This window comes from Myotis yumanensis, unplaced genomic scaffold (assembly GCF_028538775.1).
Source record: "Myotis yumanensis isolate MYYU_CA2020_CCGP unplaced genomic scaffold, mMyoYum1.0.hap1 SCAF_5, whole genome shotgun sequence".
Taxonomy (NCBI): Eukaryota; Metazoa; Chordata; class Mammalia; order Chiroptera; family Vespertilionidae; genus Myotis; species Myotis yumanensis.
This window is the reverse complement of record NW_027223756.1, coordinates 28,954,190-28,976,205: the sequence shown is the minus strand read 5'-3', so window position 1 is coordinate 28,976,205 and position 22,016 is coordinate 28,954,190. Positions and strand designations below refer to the sequence as shown.

Below are 22,016 nucleotides of genomic sequence, written 5' to 3'. Positions count from 1 at the left end.
CCTCTAATATTGAAAGCATCAAAGCTTAAAAATTTAGGCAATCAATATTTTATAATTCAGTTCAAAACTTGATCCAGTTTAAGGCTTCAATATAGTATCAGAAGTGCCTTCTTCCTCTTATGCTTTTCAGCACCACCTATCTTTCATTTTCCTTGGATGCCTTCCCTAGAGAAAACAGTCTGCATTATTGAAGGCTTTGAATTGGAACGCCAAAGATAGTCCAGGATCTGAATGGAAATTGATGTTTTTCTTTACAAATTTCTAGAGCTGATTAAACCTGACCAGAAATGATTCTTGTGCTACTTGTAAAGATCTAAAGGGCTACCATATATGTCATTCCACATGTCTCGCAGGACTGTACCATCTATAGGGCACAAATAATCTTGAACATTGTGTTATAAATTATACATTTGAGACCCTTTAGTAAAGTTAGAATGATTATTTCATTAAATTAGAGAGTAAGGAAGATTAGCAACTTAAGAAATATCTAAAAGTAAACATTCCCAAAGCCTGCAGTGTCCAAGTGCTCAGAACTCAAAATTTTAAGTAAATATCAGGATCTTCATTAACATAGGCTTTTCCAAGACACACACACACACTCCAAGAATCTCCAATAAAAGCAATCCATTTTTTTCTTAGGTACTGAAGTAATCAGGTCAGACCCCCCTCACCAAAAAAAAAAAATTGCACAAAAGAAAGGATTTCGGATAGGATGTCATGTACAATCAATCAACATGCAACTTCCGAATATAAAAATCAGTAAGTCCTCAGGTGAGTCAAAAAGGATGTAGGACACCAGAAATATAACTGAAAATTTGCTCCTAGTTTTCACACACTCCACCACCAGTAAATACATAGCAGGGTATAGAAAAGACATTTAAATTATTCCTTCAGTGAACTTCAACAGCTTTACAAGCAAGTACTAGATGGCTATCTCTGCTTTCCAGAAAGTTATTTCTATTATTAGGGAGAAGTTAAGGCACGCAGAGGTTAAGAGCCAAATCCAAGTAGAGCTTTAGCTAGCAAAATGTGTTAAAATGACACGCAGGTGTACAAGAGTGGCATGTATTGTTAATTTTATCAAACAATCTGAATCTCTGAATACTGAGCTAGGGGAGAGTACTAAATAGAAAGATATCTTTATTCTCACACTAACTCCCCCATTTGTTAACCACCATCCTCTCCCTCTCATCCTCTCTCACAGGCTAACTGCACATTTCCACTGTCAAAGCCACATTAAAGGATGAGCAAAAGACCACAATCGCCGGGTTAATCTCTGACACAACCACTGATCAGAGCATGCTCCTTGAGTCCCACCTCCGGCTCCACAGTGTAAGTGGATGTGGAGTTTGGGAAGAGAGAGAGCTCAAACAATGTTCTTGTCAGCACTTTAAACAACAAATCCATTCAATGAGAATGGCACCATGTTCCTTTTGCCCTTTCTCCCTAGGAACTAAATTAAACAGATTACAGACAGTGGCAAGAGCTAGCTTAGAACAGCCTCCCCCTTATTTGTTATTTTTAGCAATTTAGTCCGACAACGCCTGACAACGAAACATGCCTAGAATAGCTAAAAGGAGGGGGGGATTATCAGATACCACCAGCAAAAAAACACCAGTCATCACTTCCTCCAAACCTAAGAAAGAATCATTTTCCGTGTCTTTATAGCATCACACAGAGTTTGAGCTTTCAGAGTCTTATATAAAAACAATACACATAAAACATCATGGAAACTGATAATGCTTCCTGACCTGGAGTACTGTTCCACCCTCACATGTGTTTTCTTAAAAACAAAAGCAGAATAGAATGAACAAATTGCTTTAACACAAAAGTTAGGAGTACAATGCATCTGTGTCCATTTTGGAAAAATTCCTCACAAGAAGTTTGGATTAGAAGATATCTAGGGTCATGTACCCAAAAGAATGGCTTTATGAATAGTTATGGAATTCTAACATTATACTGATGGCAGTTGAGAGATTTTTGTTTGAAAGCAAGACAAGGTGAGGTGAGAGAAACTACTCTTATTAACTGTAATTAGCTAAATAGCATCATTTATACACACTGTATTTATAAGTGAAATAATGTAGTGAAATTTCTGAGAAATGAATAAAATGGTAAAATAAAAATCATAAAGCCCTATGTATAACTACCTGCAACAAATTAAAATTCATAAAAATATATACTACAAAATTCAATAAGATACCACTTATAAAATGTCCATGTATACTCAAGGAATTTAATAATTTACCAACATTATCTGAACATTTTTGCCACTATTCTAAGTATCGCATATTTTATAAGAGAGTATAGTTTGATAAAGCACTACAAAAAAATATAATAATGTCTTCCTATATATGTTATTTTAATTTATGTATGTGGAGTTAATAAGCTATTACCCAGCTCTATCCAAAATTATCTCTAAAACAGGTGATGCCTTATATAAACTACCTTTAAGCCATCGCATGCACATCTCTGAGATTTCGCTAATTTAAGCTACTACTACAAAAACATCAAAGGAGATGCTGTCACCTTTTATTACATTTTAACTGGCAAAGCTGTAGGAAGACTAGTTTTATTTTAGCTTTAGAAACAGATTCCAATTAACTTTTTAAATTAAGGTAATGGTCTGGACATAAAAGAAAACTGTTTTATTTTGCCTCCCTCCATCTTTTCATTTGAAGGGGCATTATTGCTCCTAAAGTGGCAACTCATAAAAGACCAAGGCTTGCCGAAACCGGTTTGGCTCAATGGATAGAGCGTCAGCCCGCGGACTCAAGGGTCCCGGGTTCGATTCCGGTCAAGGGCATGTACCTGGGTTGCGGGTGCATCCCCAGTAGGAGATGTGCAGGAGGCGGCTGATCGATGTATCTCTCTCATTGATGTTTCTAACTCTCTATCTCTCTCCTTTCCTCTCTGTAAAAAATCAATAAAATATATTAAAAAAAAAAAAAAAAGACCAAGGCTATAATGATAAACTTAATAGAAACGGCCCTAGATATCTTCTAATCCAAACCTCTTGCTTTTACAAATTAGGACACTGAGGTTTATAGTAGAGCGAGCATGTCAAACTCGTGGCTGGTTTGACATGTTCAGAGTAGAGCAAGGGATAGAATCTAGAACTCCTAATTCAACAGAAGGTATTTAAATAGGCATTTAGGGTAATGAATGCCCTGCTTTAAATCTAGTAGACTTGGAGATCTCTATTTATTGTTCAAACATCAGTTTGGATCTTGTTTTTCTGAGCTGACAAGAACAGTGTGCTCATTAATACAGGTGTGGCCTTGTCCACATTTAGTACAGAACAATTCACTAATAGATACCTCAGATTAGAGGAGACCTGTGATTTATGGCTCAGAATAAGAGTTGTAAGATCTCAGGTACAGTGTACTGATCAACTTCATCTTACCTTCTAGTTATAAGAGCAGGGAGGCATACAATAAATAAACATGAAAGAAAATTCAAAGTCTAACTCATCAAAAGCAATCATTCTCTAAACAGACTGAAAATGACTAGAGGAACTCTCAAGCATGGGAGGAAGGGGGCTAAGGACAAATATTTATGGTAAGGAAGAAAATTATAGACCATATAAAGCAGGCAGTATTGAAGGTTGAATTCAACAACCCTCTGTAGCATTCAAAGGGATAGTCTGGTGTGGGTATAGACAAGTAGTCCAAGGAAGGGAATCAAGGATCCCGGGGAATGTATCCTGGAAGAAAAGAATAATCAAATCGAGATGCAAAAAAACTAAACTCTGGGCTAATTGGAAAGCTGAACTCTGGGCTAATTGGAATGCAAACCCGTCCTTTACCTTAGTCATAAAATGAAGGTGCACATCAATGAACAGCAAATCTCTGTAACATATTTTACAGAGAAATAAGAAAGGCTGTCTAGCTAGTAGGGCAAATCTATTTGAATTATTTACATCTAAGTTCTCACCAGACCTGAAATATTTATATTGAAGAAATTAAGTATATCATAGATAGTTTACATTTGGGCAAATCAGCATTTGGATCATAACACATATACACTGACCAAGGCATTGATAATACAGGGGTGGACAAAAGTAGGTTTACAGTTGTGAGCACACGAAACACAGAGTTTATTCTTGTATTATTATTATTAATTATTGTATTATTTATTTGTATTACAAATGTGAACCTACTTTTGCCCATCCCTTGTAGAACCAATAAAGAATACTCAACCAGAAAAAGAGCATATGGGCTTTTTTGGACTCACGCCTATTCTCTGAAAGCCACAGAGGATTACATAGCTACATTAAGCCCTAAGACACCAGGACATAGAGAATATATATAGTTCACTATTAACTCTAGTTTCCAACCATTAGGCTCTGTTAGACTTAAGTCTTAAATAACTAAAAACTATTTTTAAAACACCCATTTTTATAAATGTTGAGAATGCAAATGAACTCCATGAAGAAATGAGTATTCATATCTGAAATCCCAACGTATGGGACAATAAGAGAAACTTCAACAAAGACTCCCAAGTCTAAAAAACAGAAAAGAGATTAATTTGCTAACTTGCAATTAGTTTTTTAAATTAAAAAAAAAAAAGACACTCAGTGGTATCTAACTATCTAGCTGCTACTGAAGATGGGAAGTCATGAAGCTAATTTTTAGAGTAGAAACATGGAGACTTCTCTCCAGGACTCAAACTTTCCTGGGTTGAGGTGAGAGAATGTCTGAAAAAATAGCTCCCCTCATCCAAGGCTCAGAGTTTGTTAAACTGCAAACATTCTATGAGAACATCTTGACTTGTTAAGGATAAAAATGGACTGTCTGGAAAGATAAATCGTGACACATCTATATAATAGAATACCATTATTAGCAATGCAAATGAACAAATCACAGTCTCCAGTAACATGGACGCACTTCACAAACAAAAGAAGCATGGCAAAAAATATATCTAGTGATTTTGTTCATATAAAGTTCAAAAACAGGCAACATTAAATTATGCTATTTTGGGGATACACATTTAGGTAATAAAACTGTATTTTTTAAAAAGGAAATAATTACACTGTTGAGTTTTCTGTACATAAAAGTAATAAATTTTCCTTTTAAAAAAAAAAAGAAAGAAAAAATTATCACAAAAGTTAGGGTAGTAGTTGGGAGGGGAGAGGGCAGGGATAGCATTGTGATCAGGAAGGGAGGGGTGAGGAGGGGCTCTGGTGTCCTGCCAGGTTTTTATTTTGTGGCCTGGATGGTTGTTATGGGTGTTTATTTTATAATTATTGACTAAGCTATATGTTTTTTAATCTATATTTCCATAAATACTATATTTCACTACAAAATAAATGAACTTTTTAATGGGTTCGAAACTTTAAGCTATTCAAGCAGATGAACTATAAGGTTTAATTCTTGTTTAATGTATAAAAAACATTCTATCACTGGCTCTGCTCTCACCTGCCCTTCTCTCTTCATTGAAAACACAGACAAGAATCAGTGCCCATCGTATCATAGTGTCCGTAACATCACCTCCAAGGTGCCTCCCATCATATGCATAACAGAACCACCTCTACAATATAGTATCTTAGGGCAAAAACTGGACATCCATCCAAGTACCCACCAGTCACCACCCACGCTATGGAAAAAATGATGCTCAATAGGCAAAGTAAAATCTCAATCATGAGAACTCCTCCAAAACATTTTCTCATCAGTCTCAGAACTCAGCCAACTGCAAAGTGTCACAGGCACCTCCTACCCAGTTCTCTTGCCACTATTCTTCCTACTTTTTTCAGGAACCACTGTCTCACCAAAATTGTCATTTTTGTGAAAGAGTCAGGATTTGCACAGTTTCTTAGATTTTACTTATATCATGGGCTGGAGAGCTATTTCACAACCCTGGCTTTGTAACATTCTGCGTCAAAAGTAGCACTACGCAGGCCACAATGTCCTGAGTTCCCTTATTCTTATTTTTATTCTGTCATTGCTGAGCTAATCAGGGTGGTGAAACCATGTCAGAGACAGAGGGGAAGGAAAGTAGTCAACCAGTACATGCATGTGCCTAAAATACTATGGGGGCTTTACTACAGGCAGACGAGCCTGAAGCAGAACCTGTTTGGCCCTTGCTCTGGAACAAGAGAGAGAACATAAGAGTATGGTGGACAAAACGTGTTCAAATACATCACTGAAAGCTTAGTTATCTCAAGGATTCCAAATAGTTGAGAGTCATAAGGCAAGGGGTCAAAAATTGAGTTGTAGCTCATTTGAATGCTGAATCTAAGTTTTCCTAATTGCAAAAGAAGTCCACATTACCCCCAAAAAAGTGAGCAAAAATATAAGATGTAGTTTTCACTCTATACTAGTATATCTCCTAATCTATCAATAGGTTTTAATTCAACTTTAAGTAAAACTGCCCTGGACAGTTTGTTCAGTGGTTAGAGCGTCGGCCCCCAGGACCAAAGGGTTCAATTGCCTGTTAAGGGCATGTACCTCGCTTGCAGGCTCAATCCCCATCCCAATTTCGGGGTCTGGCTCGGGTCTGGCTCAAGCAGGGGGCAACCAATCGCAACCAATCGATGTGTCTCCTTCATGTTGATGTTTCTCTCTTTCTCTCCCTCACCCCCTCCCCCGCCCCTTCTCTCCCTCTCTCCCTTCCTTCTCCCTCTCTTTCACTGTCTCTAAAAAAATCAATGGGAAAAATATCTTCGGGTGAGGATAAAAAAATAAATAAGTACAACTGAGTTTTCTCAAAAAAATAAAAAGATTTCTCTTTGTAGCATGCTATACATTCCAAAGAGAAAATTATTTTTACAAAGACAGATAAGACTCAGAGTCATAATTCCAAATCCCGATTATATTCATCTCATTTTAAAAAATTATGCTTTGTTCATTTTCAATAATAACATACCGTATTATGCAGTATATACTCAGCCATCTTCTTTAAAAAGTTATATTATCAATATTTTTAAAAATAGAAAATTCCCTCAATGACAAACAACATGTTTACTCTATCATACTAAAGGGTATTTTCTCTTGACTAGAGTCAGCATCATTGATCTAATCACTATTAGGATGAAATGGTGATATTCCCTCCCAGAATCTGATCTATCACCTTTATAAAGGAAAGATAAAAATCTATTTAACATTATCATATTGTGAGTCTGTTATGAAAATATTTCCTAAACAATTCCACTTAAGTGATTATAGTCTAAAGAATAACCTTACATAGGGGTATTAAAATGTAAATATGGAGTTTTCAAAAGAAAAACAATAAGACTAGCTTTCCAAGGTTAAAATAGGACTTGTCTTTACCTTTCTAGTAAGTAATATAACTCCCTATCAGGGGTACATGAGGGCAGTGTTATAGTACGCCCCCCGCCCCCCCCCCTCCTACGTAAGAGGAAAGGGCCAGCAGGTAAGGCCACAAGTTGGTTGACAATGTAGGCACAGCACAACAGAGTTAACAAAAGTTAGACAAATTCTAGGTAAGCTTTGCACTATAAATAAAGACTAGAAGGAAAGATCTGGAGAGGGCAAACATAAAGGAACAGTAAGAACAGACGTGAATAAAAGGAAATCTATGAAGTACTCATGGAAATGGGCTCTCAAATTAGAGACCCTGAATCAAGACCAGCACCAGGTCATAGAAAAGGAGGCATTCACATAGTAGGCCAAGTTAAATGCTTTGATCAGAAACTGGACCTATGTGCCCTGGCAGGGTAGTTCAGTTGGTTAGAGCGTTGTCCCAATACTCCAAGGAACACATACAAGAATCAACCAATGAATACACAGCAAAATGGAACAACATTTCTCTCTCTAAAATTAATAAATAAAATTTAAAAGAAAAGAAACTGGACCCATGGACTCAGACCAAAAACAACCTTACCCCTTCAGAGATGAATAAGATGCTAAACAGAAACAGTCTGGCCCTTGTTTGCAGAGTTATGTATACACTGTATCTCCCCAATTTAAAAAATATGTTTTTATTGATTTTAGACAAAGAGGGAGAGATAGAAACATTGATGAGAGAGAAACATCGATTGGCTGCCTCCTCCATGGCCCCCACCAGGGATTGGGCCAGAAATCCAGAAATCCGGCATGTGCCCTGACGGGAAACTGAACCGGGAACCCTTGGTGCATGTGTCAGTGCTCAACCACTGAACCACACCAGTCGGGCATGCCTCCCAATTTAACTGTAAGGAATCTGAGGGCAGAAATTAACATGCTAATGACAACTAAACAGGATTAAGACAAAACAGGTTAGACTGGCAAAAATACTGGGCCCCAGAAGAAGAGACTGCATATTTGAAAGGAGGAACAACAATTGGTATGCTTTGGGAAAACTATTTAGAGCTCTGAATCTATATCTAGTTTCGCAAAGTAATAGGAAACCATAGTTGTAATTATTTCAACTAGTAATAGCTCAAATGCCCAAATTCCCTTGCGCTATAAAACTAGGGAGAAAAAGGAAAAAGCACCCAATTTAAAATTGAGGAATCAGAAAACGATTCTCAAGAGAAATGGCCCTAAACTAAGATCCTAAAGATTAAGAGATGGAGCTGGTGGTAAGGGCAGGAAAAAGTTCCCAGTTAGAGGGGACTACTTTTACAAAGACCTAGTAGAAACACAGAAAGCACAGCAAGTTCTAAAAACAGAATATTTCTGCATGGCTGACGCATACAGTGTAAGAGAAAGCAGAGGAATGAGAGAGATGAGAAAAATAAATAGGAGTAATTTCATAAAGAAACTTAAAGGTATATTTAAGTTTGAACTTTCACTCTAAAAACAATGATGGATTTTATAAAGAGGAGTGATATTGTGCCAGGATAGTGAGAAGCTAGGAAAATTCCTGGACAAGTGAAATGGGGAAACTGAGACAAGAAAATTAAACAAGGCCAAACAGTTGGGGCGGTTTGCAGCCAGCTTGTGAATTACAAGACTTTATCTTTCCCAGCCAAGGGCACTTAGAGCAAATGATTTATACCTCTGCTCCCTGACAGAGAATATATAGCTTAAATCACCCTGGCCTGGAAAAATAAGAGAACAAAGATCCAATTAATGGCATTTGTGCCAGATAAACCCAAGGACAGATGAATTCTGGGGGACAAATAACAAAAACCCCCAAAGCATCTGGTTGGTTGGGATAAATGTAAGGCAGGATAGATAGCTGCTAGGGCAGGAGGAAGGGGAAAGGGTTACAGGGGGGGGGAGTTTATCTCACCTACTGAACAAAGAAGTCAGCAGTCTTGGTATTTCCAAGATAAAATCACCAGATGTTCTCATAAATTCTGGGAAAAGCCACAACAATGTAAAAGGGGAACCTTAAAATCTAGTCCACCTGACAAGGGAACCTTGAAACCTATGGGGGGGAACTTGAACCCCTACCAGGTGTGGCATTCAAACTATCTGAGTTGCCCGCTTATGCTTTATGCCTATTGTATTCTTAATAAATCTGCTTGCTTTTTGCTTCCTTAATAAATTCACTTGCTTTGTTTCAACACTGCTTTCTGTCACTCATCTGAATTTTTTCTCGGGATAGTGACAAACACCATGGAAGGGCCCAGCCAGCATAGCTCAGTGGTTGAGCTTCGACCTATGAACCAGGAGGTCACGGTTCGATTCCCAGTCAGGGCACATGCCTGGGTTGCTGGCTCGATCCTCAGTGTGGGGCATGCAGGAGGCAGCCAATCAATGATTCTCTCATCATTGATGTTTCTTTCTCTCTCTCTCTCCCTCTCCCTTCCTCTCTGAAATCAATAAAAAATATATTTAAAAAAAAAAGAAAAAGAAAAAGAGCCAAGGAAGGATGAACCCCTCCAACTCATCCTAATCTAAATATGTTAAAAGGACTGGAAGGGGGAAAGCTGGAGATGGAAAAACCAGTTAAGAATCTACTGCAGCCCTGACCGGTTTGGCTCAGTGGATAGAGCGTCGGCCTGCGGACTCAAGGGTCCCAGGTTCGATTCCGGTCAAGGGCATGTACCTTGGTTGCGGGCACATACCCAGTGGGGAGTGTGCAGAAGGCAGCTGATCAATGTTTCTCTCTCATCGATGTTTCTAGCTCTCTATCCTTCTCCCTTCCTCTCTGTAAAAAATCAATAAAATATATATATATTTTTAAAAAGTATCTACTGCAGATGTGGGAGTAGCTGGTTTAAAGGTGGGAGGAAAAATTCCTGAAGAAAATACCATTTAATAGAGAAAACAGGAAAGTAATATTCAGAGATAATAAGAACTTTCCAGAATTGATGGAAGACACTAATCCTCAGATTCAGAAAACTCAACTTAATCCAAGTAGGACAAAGGAAAAAAATAAAAAGACTAAATTCATATCTACACATATCCCAGAGAAACTACAAAGCATTAAAGAAAAAGAGAGAGGGGGGTCAATAGAGGGGGAAGAAGGGGGCATCTGTAATATTTTCAACAATAAAGATTTATTTTTAAAGAAAGAAAAAGAGAGAACATTAAAAGTAGCCAGAGAGAAAATAAACAAAGGAACAACACTTAGACTGATAAATAACTTCTCAATAGCAACAATGGAAGCCAGAAGTCAGTGGAATGTTATCTTTAAGAAAGCTGAGATATTCCTAAACATATAAAGCAAAATGAAACATACCCTCTGAACTATGTGCACAGTAATAATGAGCACTTACAGCACCCAGATAATAGTCTCTAAATACCATTGCCCATTAAACTGAAAGACTAAGGAGGAATTGACAAACACCATCAGAGAGGGAGATTTAATACATCTCTCTAAATAACTAAACTAAATAAGCGAAAGAAAATCTGAACACTATAATTACCAATGTTTGTGTGTATGAATGCACATGTGGGTGTGTACATATGCATATATTTCAGTCTTAAGTAACAAAAGGTATAGCAGTGGAAAAGTACAGGATTGTTTCAGGGAAGACAGAGTATGTACTGGGTGATACTATTAACAATACATGATAGGGCAGTATTGGAGAGTATACAAAATGTAGAGGTAGGGATCATAGAATAATTGAATGTTGAGGTAATAAGGAACCTACAATGGTAGGAGAAATGGAAAACAAGAAATTAAATATAGCCTGGCCAGTGTGGCTCAGTGATTGAGTATCAACCTATGAACCAGGAGGTCATGGTTGAATTCCTAGTCAGGGCACATGCTCAGGTAGCGGGTTCAATTCCCAGTAGGAGGGCATGCAGGAGGCAGCCGATCAATGATTCTCTCTCATCATTGATGTTTCTCTCTCTCTCTCTCTCTCTCTCTCTCTCTCTTTCTCTCTCTCTCTCCCCCCCCCTCCTTTCTGAAATCATTTAAAAATTTTTTTAATTTTATTACATATAAACTAAATTGATATCACTAAAGTAGAAAGATAAGTTATCAAATGATGAACTATACAGATTGCTCATTATTTTTTTTTAAAGTGCATATATATGTGTATGAATGTGTTTATAAAATAAAGTTTGGAATGATACACACTACTGCAGAGGTGACATATGGGAGTGTGCAGGGAAGAGGGGAAGGTTATATTTTCATTTTATCATTTGTTTTCTTTTCTGACTGTTTTTCATTTCTATAATGCACTTATATTGCTTTTATAATATAAATAACAGTAAAATGAAAGATTAAAGAGAAAATAACTTCCTAGGGTAGAGGCTAGAGTTTATCTGCTAGTTTTTTATAGCTATAATTAGCATTTCAAACAGGTACCAACGAGCCAGCTAATCTACTTCTATTATCTGACAGATATCAGGATACTTAGTATGTGAGATTCTATGAAAGAAACGTTTAGAAAATAAATTTCCTACTACTCATTAGAACTGATAGTATGCTAAAATAATCATCTGTGGCAATTTTTCCTTGACAATTTGTTAAATTATAAAAGTTAACACATACTTGTTACAATTTATCCAACACAGAGATCATAAGAGAATTATATACACATTATTTTGCATCTTCCTACTTATTCATCAGGACAATTTTTAGATATATTTGCCTACAGTTGCAAAATCACATTTTTTTATCTACATGAAACAGTTGTGATTGGAGTTAAGATACAGTACTTTTGTTTGAAAACCCTAGAGAATATAAAATTCTATCTAGAACAATTGGCTGACAAAAGTGATAAAACCGGACACAATAACAACCTGATTACTGCAGGAAACAGTTTTTTCTTTTTTGTTTTGTTTGCTTGCTTATTTGTTTTGTTTTCACAATACATCTTTCTAAACTACAAAACTATTATCAAGTTTGTTTAAATTATCATCAGTAGTCAAACAAAAATCAGCCTAAGTAACCTAAGACACTACATGCTCACCCAGGCCACGCTAAGTCAGTGCCCCTGAGAAACCCCCAGAAGGCTAGCGGGTGTCTCACCAATTCAGCAGAGGGCTGAGTCAGATTCTGAACCACTGCCTCAAGTGGTACTCACACAAATTAGATAAAGTGACCTATGAAGTCATTGTATCCACCCCATCTCAGGAAATCTTGTTCCCAAAGAAATAATAACCAGTTTTTTTGTCCAGTCCAACTTTTGCTATAAACAGAATGCACTTTCCACCGAAGCCCAAGAAGAGTAAGTATCTCATCAAAAGTCTTAATGTATAAGGACATTTTAATAATAAACTTAAATTTTCCAAAGATTTACTAAGCTACTTTTACCTATACTAATCATTTTCCCTACCTAAAAAATAATATGTTTTCCTCATCAGAGCACTATCCTTCAGATAGTTAATTATAGCTTAATAATCAGTCCTTGTCTAGAACCCAATCTATGTTAAAGTAATTACAATGTGTAAAAGAGACATACTAGTATATCAAGATCCTTTAGTATTATCATTAGCCATGCTCATACCCTACCAGGTACAATATGTAGTGGTTAAATATATGTTGTGTTATTTTTGTATTTTAAAAACAGATATATTCATTCAATGGCAAAGGAGAAAATACACTCAGAATAACAGCATCCTATCTTCTTCAAAATTCCCTAGTTTCTAGAGACTTTTTTGTGTCTTATACACTGCCATTAATTTGACTGCTTCAATTAAGCAGTCAAACACAATTAGAAAAAAATGACATAATAGCATGACTTTAGCAGGCATACATTTCATTTAATATGACACAATGAGATAATTACTATTTTCTAAAAGTTGGCTACTTACTGTCAATATTCACTCAAAACTTACTTCCAATTCTTTAATTTTTTCCTCTGCTATTTTCTGTTTCTCTAACAGCTGATTGTGAATTACCTCCTTAGACTGAAGAATAAACCTACAAAACACAAAAAAGTTGAAGATGAAGCCACATGACCACTTTATTCATCAAAATCAACAAATATTAAACTCAGAAAACTAAAGGAACAATCTCCCAATTTAGGACTAATAACATGCATTGTTATGTTAATGTGACAAACTCCAAAAATCACCACAGGTTTAAACCTTCTTGGCAGAGAAGGAATAAAAGCTTAAAAGTAATTTTGCCTTCTTATCTAAGAAGAGAATCAAATCAGGCTTCAAGTAAATTCATAAATAAATGGAGAAAAAATATAAAGGGATAAAAATCTATTACAGGCTAAGAGAAAAGTTAACAATAAAAATCCCCCATAATTTTTATTTTACCAGTTATCTGTATCAACTTTTATCTAGATATTTTTTAAACAATATTTATAAATTAGAACTCTCTCTCCAATCTTTTATTTTTTTGTTGTAACAGCAGTAACTCATGACCTTTTAAAGTCACAATCAAGTACTGTGTTAGGATCAATGCATCAGTGTTTATATGAGTTCCTAACACAAAAAGCGCTGTATAAAGTCTAGTATCTTTTATTATTATTTCCAGAGTGTATAATACCTCTGAAAAGCTCAAAATGCACCAGTGGAAAATTTCAACTTTTTCCATTTTATAGTCAGACATGTTATTTACAACAGATGAGGGTGGAAATATGGGGAAGCTTTAAAAATTAACACTGAATCTGTTCAGTGACTTTATGTTCATAATTCTTGCTGTAGGGAAAGGAAGAACAAATTACTTTATAGCCTCAAGTAAGTGAACTGAAATACTTCCCTTCTACTGGAACTAAGGGAAAACCTCAATTACACAAATCTCTTTTAGGACTGTCCTAAAAGTAGGCCAGTGATGGCAAACCTTTTGAGCTCGGCATGTCAGCATTTTGAAAAACCCTAACTTAACTCTGGTGCTGTGTCACATATAGAAATTTTTTGATATCTGCAACCATAGTAAAACAAAGACTTATATTTTTGATATTTATTTTATATATTTAAATGCCATTTAACAAAGAAAAATCAACCAAAAAAATGAGTTTGCATGTCACCTCTGACACGCGTGTCATAGGTTCGCCATCACTGAACTAGGCTATAACAGATTTCAATTAAAGATTACAATTAAGTGAACTGTTTCTTCTCTTTGTACATAACATAGGAGTTTCTAACAAAGAAACATCTCTTAATGAAAAGCCAAACAAGAAAACATATCAAAGTAGCAATATGCAGTTTCCTCTATAGTCTATAGTCACAAAAACACTGTCTTGATAGGTTCTTAGCAAGAGGGTCTGTTACTATAGATACTAGAAGCCCCTCAGCCCAGCCTACATCCTCTCCAATCCAGGACCCTGGGGATCAGGCCTAAACCAGCAGTCAGACATCCCTCTCACAATCCTGGACTGCTGGCTCCTAATCGCTCACCTACCTGCCTGTCTGGTCGCCCCTAACTGCCCTGCCCCACCAGCCTGATAGCCAATCACTGCTTCTAAGTACCGGCCTGATCGCCCCTAACTGCCCCCCCTGCCAGCCTGGATGCCCCCAGCTGTTCCCCCCCCGCCGGCCTAGTCGCCCCTCACTGCCCCCCCCCCCGCCAGCCTAACTGCCCCCAACTGCTCCCCCTACCGGCATGGTCGCCCCCAACTGCACCCCCCCCCCGGCCTGGTTGCCCCTCACAGCCCCCCACAGGCCTGGTCGCCCCACACAGCCTGCTGTCCAGTCGTTTGGTCATCCCTCACTAACCCCCCTGCCTACCTGGTCGTAGGCAGCTATCTTGGGAGGGTGTGAGGGTTAATTTGCATATTACCTCTTTATTATATAGGATAAGACAAGTAAAAACAAAGAAAAAGGACAACTCTCCCTTTGCCCAGACATCCCGCTCTTCTTCGTGAATACACCTTGGCACACACATTAATACAGTCTGGTGAACTTCTTTTTCACTCCACTAATTATTAAGCCTGTGTCCTGATGTGGAAAGTCCAGATAATTTAACTGATTATCCTAGTCTTCAGTCACAACTTGATCCTTTGTAAAAAATCCTACTGATATATTCATGCAAAACAGGGATTACTCTATAACCCTTTGGGTCCAAATGTTATTATTAGTCCAAGAGACATGGTGCTATTTTTGATAAGATTATAGTCTATAGGATATTTTTCTCAGAAATAATTAGATTTATCATGGTTTGACTTATGATGTCTCGACTTTACAATAGCATGAAAGCCATACACATAAAAAATTACATGAGATATTCAACAGTTTATTATAAAATAGACTATGTGTTAGATGACTTTGCCCATCTGTAGGCTAAGCACGGGTAGGCTAGACTAAGCTATGATGTTTAGGTTAGATGTATTAAATGCATTTTCAATTTATATTTTCAACTTAGAATGTGTTTATCGGGACATACCCCATTTTAAGTTGAAGAGCATCTGTATTTGGTACAGTATTTGTAGAAAAGAGTTGTTTAGAATGGTACTAAGTCTAATCACACCATGTAAAAAGTATTATAAATCTAGGCCCAAGAGTCACCAAATCAGGTCATTACATGCATGATTTTTCTAAGAAAGTCTTTTAACTGAAAATCATTTTGTGTGTGTGTGTGTTTTTTTTAAATTTTTTTTTAAACCTCACCCGAGGATATCCCTTCCATTGTTTTTAAGGGAGGTAGGGGGTGAGGGGGAGAGCAAGAAACATTGATGTACCGATTAGCTGACTCCTACACTAGCCCCAACCAGGGCAGGGAACGAACCCCCAACCTAGGCACGTGCCCTTGATCAGGAACTGAATCCACAACTCTTTGGTGAGCAGGCTGATGCTCTAACCACTGAGAAACACTGGCCAGGTAGAAAATCATTTTTAGAGTAAATATACATTTTTAAATAGCACTAATTACTGGCCAGTGAGTAGTATTCTTAAATAAAAGGTCATCGGACATTATCTTTATTAGTGTCTGGGAAATTTCCAAAGCTAAGATTAGAGGTCAAGTCATTACTTATGTGGCCTTAAAAAGTAAATTATCTGAACAGATATTAAATCCCTGGAGCAAAAAATAAAATTACTAGAAAGCAAAAACACTCAACAACCAAAATATGTTTTTCCATGGCCACACATCCCTGAGATAGCTATATTGGACTGTGCCAACCTCAAAGGCCAGAGAGATGTCACCAAAGCTGGCCAATCTACTATAAGCTTAAGGACATCTGAGCAATTAAAGTTTTAAACAAGGATGAGTATTGAGTAAATTCAAATGTCCACCTTAAAAATTACATAGTCAAAATTCAAACAAAAATGTTATGGGAATTTTGGCTTAGTCCTCACATTTAAAAATGCCAAAGAGCCCTGGCTGGATTGCTCAGAGTTTAGAGCAGTGATGGCGAACCTATGACACGCGTGTCAGAGGTGACACGCGAACTCATTTTTTTGGTTGATTTTTCTTTGTTAAATGGCATTTAAATATATAAAATAAATATCAAAAATATAAATCTTTGTTTTACTATGGTTGCAAATATCAAAAAATTTCTATATGTGACATGGCACCAGAGTTAAGTTAGGGTTTTTCAAAATGCTGGCACGCCAAGCTCAAAAGGTTCGCCATCACTGGTTTAGAGAGTTGGCCCGCGCACCAAAGGGTCGCAGGTTCGATTCCCAGTCAAGGGCATATACCTCAATTGCACACTCGATCCCTGGCCTGGTAGGGGCATGTGCAGGAAGCAACCAATCAATGTGTCTCTCTCATAATGATGTTTTTCTCTCTCTCTCTCTCCCTCCACCTCCCTTCTACTCTATCTAAAAACAATGAAAAAATATCTTCGGGTGAGGATTAAAAAATAAAGATATATAGATAAAAATAAATGTCAAAGATACATGGTATATGTCTTGGAAAGGGCCTCAAGAAACATTTGGATTTCTGAAAAAAAGTCTTTAGAACAGCGGTCACCAACCTTTTGGACCTCACGGACCACCGTTGGTGACCGCTGCTCCAAAGGTTTCCTTAAACGAGCGGTTGCCAACCTTTTGGACCTCACAGACCACCAGTTGGCGACCGCTGCTTTAGAAAACACTTTGTCTATTGTTAAAAAGGCACTGAATTATCAGATGCCATTTTGAAGATAAGGGATATATCATGACATTGTAATTATGAGTCATATATCAGAAATAAATATTATGCAGATAGTTTCTCAAAGCAGAGAATCTCACAGAGGTCCTGCCTGATAGTTTATGGAAAACCCAATGGCAGATTTAAAAAATCTGAATTCAGAATGTGCCATAAAGGAAAAATAAACCATGAAGCGGGAAATTATTTTTATATGACAAATGATATGCACAGAATGTGCTTACAATGCTCAGGATGACATAATCTAGACTAGAGTCACTGCTTTGTAAAGGCCTCTACTTTGGAAATCAATGCCACGTGGCCCTGTACTGTCAGTTATGAAGGGCTCGCACGTAGCCTGCTGTTTCATTTCCTCATTTATTTGTAATTATGCCATCCGAAAAACATAATTTTATGATGGCCTTTGATTTGTTTGAGAAACATCAGAGGCTGTGTTCTGAATTGCCCCGCAGATTGGTACGTGACTTCCACTTTGCACACAAACCCAAAACACAATCCGGGATCAGTGGCAATGATGTTTTTGGGGTACCCTTCCAAAGTAGACACTATTCAGAGACAATAGGGTAATGATAATGCCTTCTGTTTGGGTGGGAAATTTTTAGAGGACATCTGAAAACATATTCTAAATAGCACTTAGGGCAGTGATGGTGAACCTTTTGAGCTCGGCATGTCAGCATTTTGAAAAATCCTAACTTAACTCTGGTGCCATGTCACATACAGAAATTTTTTGATATTTGCAACCATAGTAAAACAAAGATTTATATTTTTGATATTTATTTTATATATTTAAATGCCATTTAGCAAAGAAAAATCAACCAAAAAAATGAGTTCGCGTGTCACCTCTGACACGCATGTCATAGGTTCGCCATCACTGACTTAGGGCATCCACAAATTAAGTGGCACAGAAAAAGCTGAAGAAGAATTGAACTTATCTTGTTTCTTTGCCTCATTCCATGGGCAATGAAAACTACTTGCATGTGCCCAAAATCTACATGCAAAAAAATTTTACATCATAATTTTTAGCAAAAGGAAGGAAGGAAGGAACCTAAATCCCTCAGTAAGGAAACAATTAACAAATTACGGTACATCTATGCTGTGGGATGCAGAAGAAAAATAAACTTACCTCTCGTCAGAGTAAAACAGAAGACACTTGTTTATCAATACCTTGGTAATGACATTTTCAAAGTACATATCGAAAGAAACCAGCTATTTATTATTAACTCAGCATTACATATACAATGAAAATGTCTTTCAAAAATAAAGGGTAAATTCAAACAAACAAAAGCTGATAAAGTTTATTCTAACAAACAAACACCGTAAGAAATGTTAGAGGTAGTTCTTCCGGTAGAAGGAGTATGATAACATATGGCAGCTTAAAGAGAAATGAAAAGCACTGAAAATAGTATGAATTAAGATGAATATAATAGACATGTTTTTCTTATTGTTAATCATTTTAAAAGATAATTGACTTTTCTAAAGCAGAGGTTAGCAAACTATGCTTGCAGGCTAATCTAACTATGATCATTTATTTATATAATGTCTATGGCTGCTTTCTCACAACAATTGCAGAGTTAAGAGAGACAACTGTGACAAAGATATGACCAGCAAACCATTTTATTGGCTATCCAGCCAAAAATATTTACTACCTGGCCAATTACAAAACAAGCTTGCCAATTCCTGATATAAAGCAAAATAATAACAACATACTGTGGTCTTCATAACATATGTAAAATGCATAACAATAAAAAAAAGGAATGACTGGGGCAATTTGACATAAGATGAAGTGGTATAATATTATTTAAAGGTAGACTGAGATCAATTAAAGACATACATTGTAAAAAAATAGGACAATAACTAAACTAAAAATTTTTTTTTACTGAGGACTAATAAGCCAAAAGTAAAGGTAAAATAGGATCATAAAAAAATAATATAAAAGAACACAAAAAAGAGGGGGAAAGGACTCAAGCACAAATGAGACAAATAGAAAACAATTATTAAGGTAGATTTAAACCCAATCATAGCAATAATTACTTGAAATGTAAATGATGAGTATACCAATAAAAAGGTAAAGGTTGTCAGACTGAATTTAAAAGCATGACCCAACTACGTATATGCCATCATTGAGAAATCCCCTTTTAATAAAACAACATAGACAGGTTCATAGTAAAAGCAAAATCATACTTTTTAGAATGGCAATAATACAAAAGACAGATAATAACTGAGGCACGCCTTGGCAGATATTAGATAAACTGTGAAGAAAGCCGGGAAACAAGAGGAGGAAGAGAAAAATGAAAGGCAATGAGGGGGCACGGTCAGAGAGGTCAGAAAGGAAAATGAGCCCTGGCCAGTGTGGCTCAGTTGGTTGAGCGTCGACTCATGCACCAAAAGGTCACTGGTTGATTCCTGGTCAGGGAACATGCCCAGGTTGTGGGTTCGATCCCTGGTCAGGGTGCATACGGTGTGTATGAGAGGCAATCGATCAATGTTTCTGTTTCTCTCTCTGTCTTTCTCTCTTTCTCTCTCTCAAATCAATAAAAACATTTTTAAAAAAAGAAAGAAAGGAACATGACACAGAGATGGGCAGAGCTGCAGCAAGCAGGAACTGTGCAGAGCTCTGCAAGTGCTCTGATGGCCCAAATGGGCAAGGAGCACTCACCAAAGGCAGGAACGGCCAGACCTGAGCGGGAACGTAAAGTTAAGAGACCAATGATCCAACCACACACATCCACTTGTGAACTCATTGGACACACCCACTTCACCATTCCTCTCAATTGCACATGGAACATTTTCCAGGATAAATCATATGTTAGGCCACAAAACAAGTCTTACTAAATTAGAAGATTACTCATATCAAGCATCTTTTCCAACAACAATAGTATTGTTAACAGGAGGAATAAGGAAACTGAGACAGGAAAGTAAAACAAGGCCACACAGTGTGGGCCATTCGCAGCCAGCTTGTAACTAACAAGCCATTATCTTCCCCAGCCAAGGACACTTAAGAGCAAACGGTTAAAAACCTCCATAATGAGAGAACATAGAAAGGCAGGGGTAAAGGGGAAATGGAAAAAAAAAGGGTAGTTTTACTCCCTAAGCAGAGAAGCCAGGAGTCTCAAAGCTTGGCAAGATAAAGTTGCCAGGTGCTTCTCATGAATTCTGGGAAGACCACAACAAAGTAAAAAAAGGGACCTTGAAAATTAATCCTTACCCAAAGTATTCAGCAGAGGAATTTTGAGACCCATAGACAGGAGGGTATATACCACCTCGGACCCCCACCCAACTGGCTCTTCAGATTAGCTGAGAGCCCATCTGCGCTTCATAAGCCAGATGTATAGTTTTGTTTGCTTGCTTTGCTTTTTCAATAAAGGTGCATGCTTTAATTGCTTTAATAAATTGGCTTTTCACAACACAATCAAGGTCTCTCGTATAAATTCATTTATATGAGAAACCAAGATGGAGGCTGGGGACAGCCCTCTCCCACTGACTCAGGGAGCTGTCCAGGAACACCTCACCACCTGTGTTAAGTCTTAAACGCAACCTGCCTTTTCTCTTCCAGCGCTCCCATTGCAAACATTATGCAAGGCTCTCAGCTAAGCTATCTCTACCCAAAGTCCCTCCCAGAACTCATTTATTTTCAAGGCTTCAACTTGGCTAATGACCCTCAGAATAGTACCAACCACTATTACTTGTAAGTTCCACATCTCCTCAAATTCAACATGTCCCAAATTTAACTCATTTTATCTACCCGTACCAACATTCCCTACCAAGCAGTTTCCCAATCTCAACTTCAGCTTCATCAATGATATCACCACTTTCTCACTCACCTAAGTCCCAAAGCTACTGGTAACCTCCTTGTCCCCTTACATTCCCAATTTATCACTGATTCATCACTTTCTTTCATACTGACTTCCTCTGCATTCCACTTGTCACCTTAATTTATGCCCTTTTAATACACAACTGAATTACTTCAATAGCTCCCTACCTGTACTCCCTCATTAAACTCTCCCTAATTCATTCTAAATATATTACCAACAGTTTTCATGTAGCTAGCCTTCAACTGTTGATCACTGTATTGATTGTGGTGGATAATTTTTAGCAGACACTAATGGTTAGCTACTCCATATCCAGTCTTCCTTGTTAATAGAGCCCCAATTTTGTGTACCCTCCACTTTCCCAAGTGACTCAGGGAAGTGAATCCTGGGGTAAATCTTGACTGGTCTTTCCCAATCATGGCAGTCCCATCCCCCAAGACATAAGCCCAAGTATGTGGCTCAGTTCCTGTCATGAAATGTGAGAGATCATCTTTTTGGAGACTTCTGGGAAACATTTCTTTGACCCTAACAAAGACGACACAGAAAACATGGTACTTCCTAATTCTGGATGTCGTCACCTCATAATGAAATCCTTCACCCAACCTGAAGTTGAAGCTGGCAAGCAGAAGGAAGGGGGCAGAAGCAAGGGTACTGACATAAATGGAACTGAAGCTCTAGTGAGGAGGCCTGATATATACAACATGGATAAATTATGTTTAATGAAAGAAGAACAAACGGGTATATACTATAATGATTCCATTTATATATAGTCCATATGAAATTCTAAAATAGTCAAAATTAATCAACAGTGATAGAAATCAGATTACCAGTTGCTTACAGCAGGATTTGGGAGAGGAGAGAATTGAC

General features: G+C 37.4%; 1 protein-coding gene across 1 annotated transcript in view; it reads right to left on the bottom strand.

Moving 5' to 3' along the window:
• Positions 1–22,016, bottom strand: part of PFDN1 (prefoldin subunit 1) — a 57,448-nt gene that overhangs the window by 24,237 nt on the left and 11,195 nt on the right. Inside the window, exon 3 of the mRNA XM_070417137.1 lies at positions 13,134–13,218. Coding sequence (XP_070273238.1) covers positions 13,134–13,218 — 85 coding nt within the window. The remainder of the gene's footprint in view (positions 1–13,133; positions 13,219–22,016) is intronic.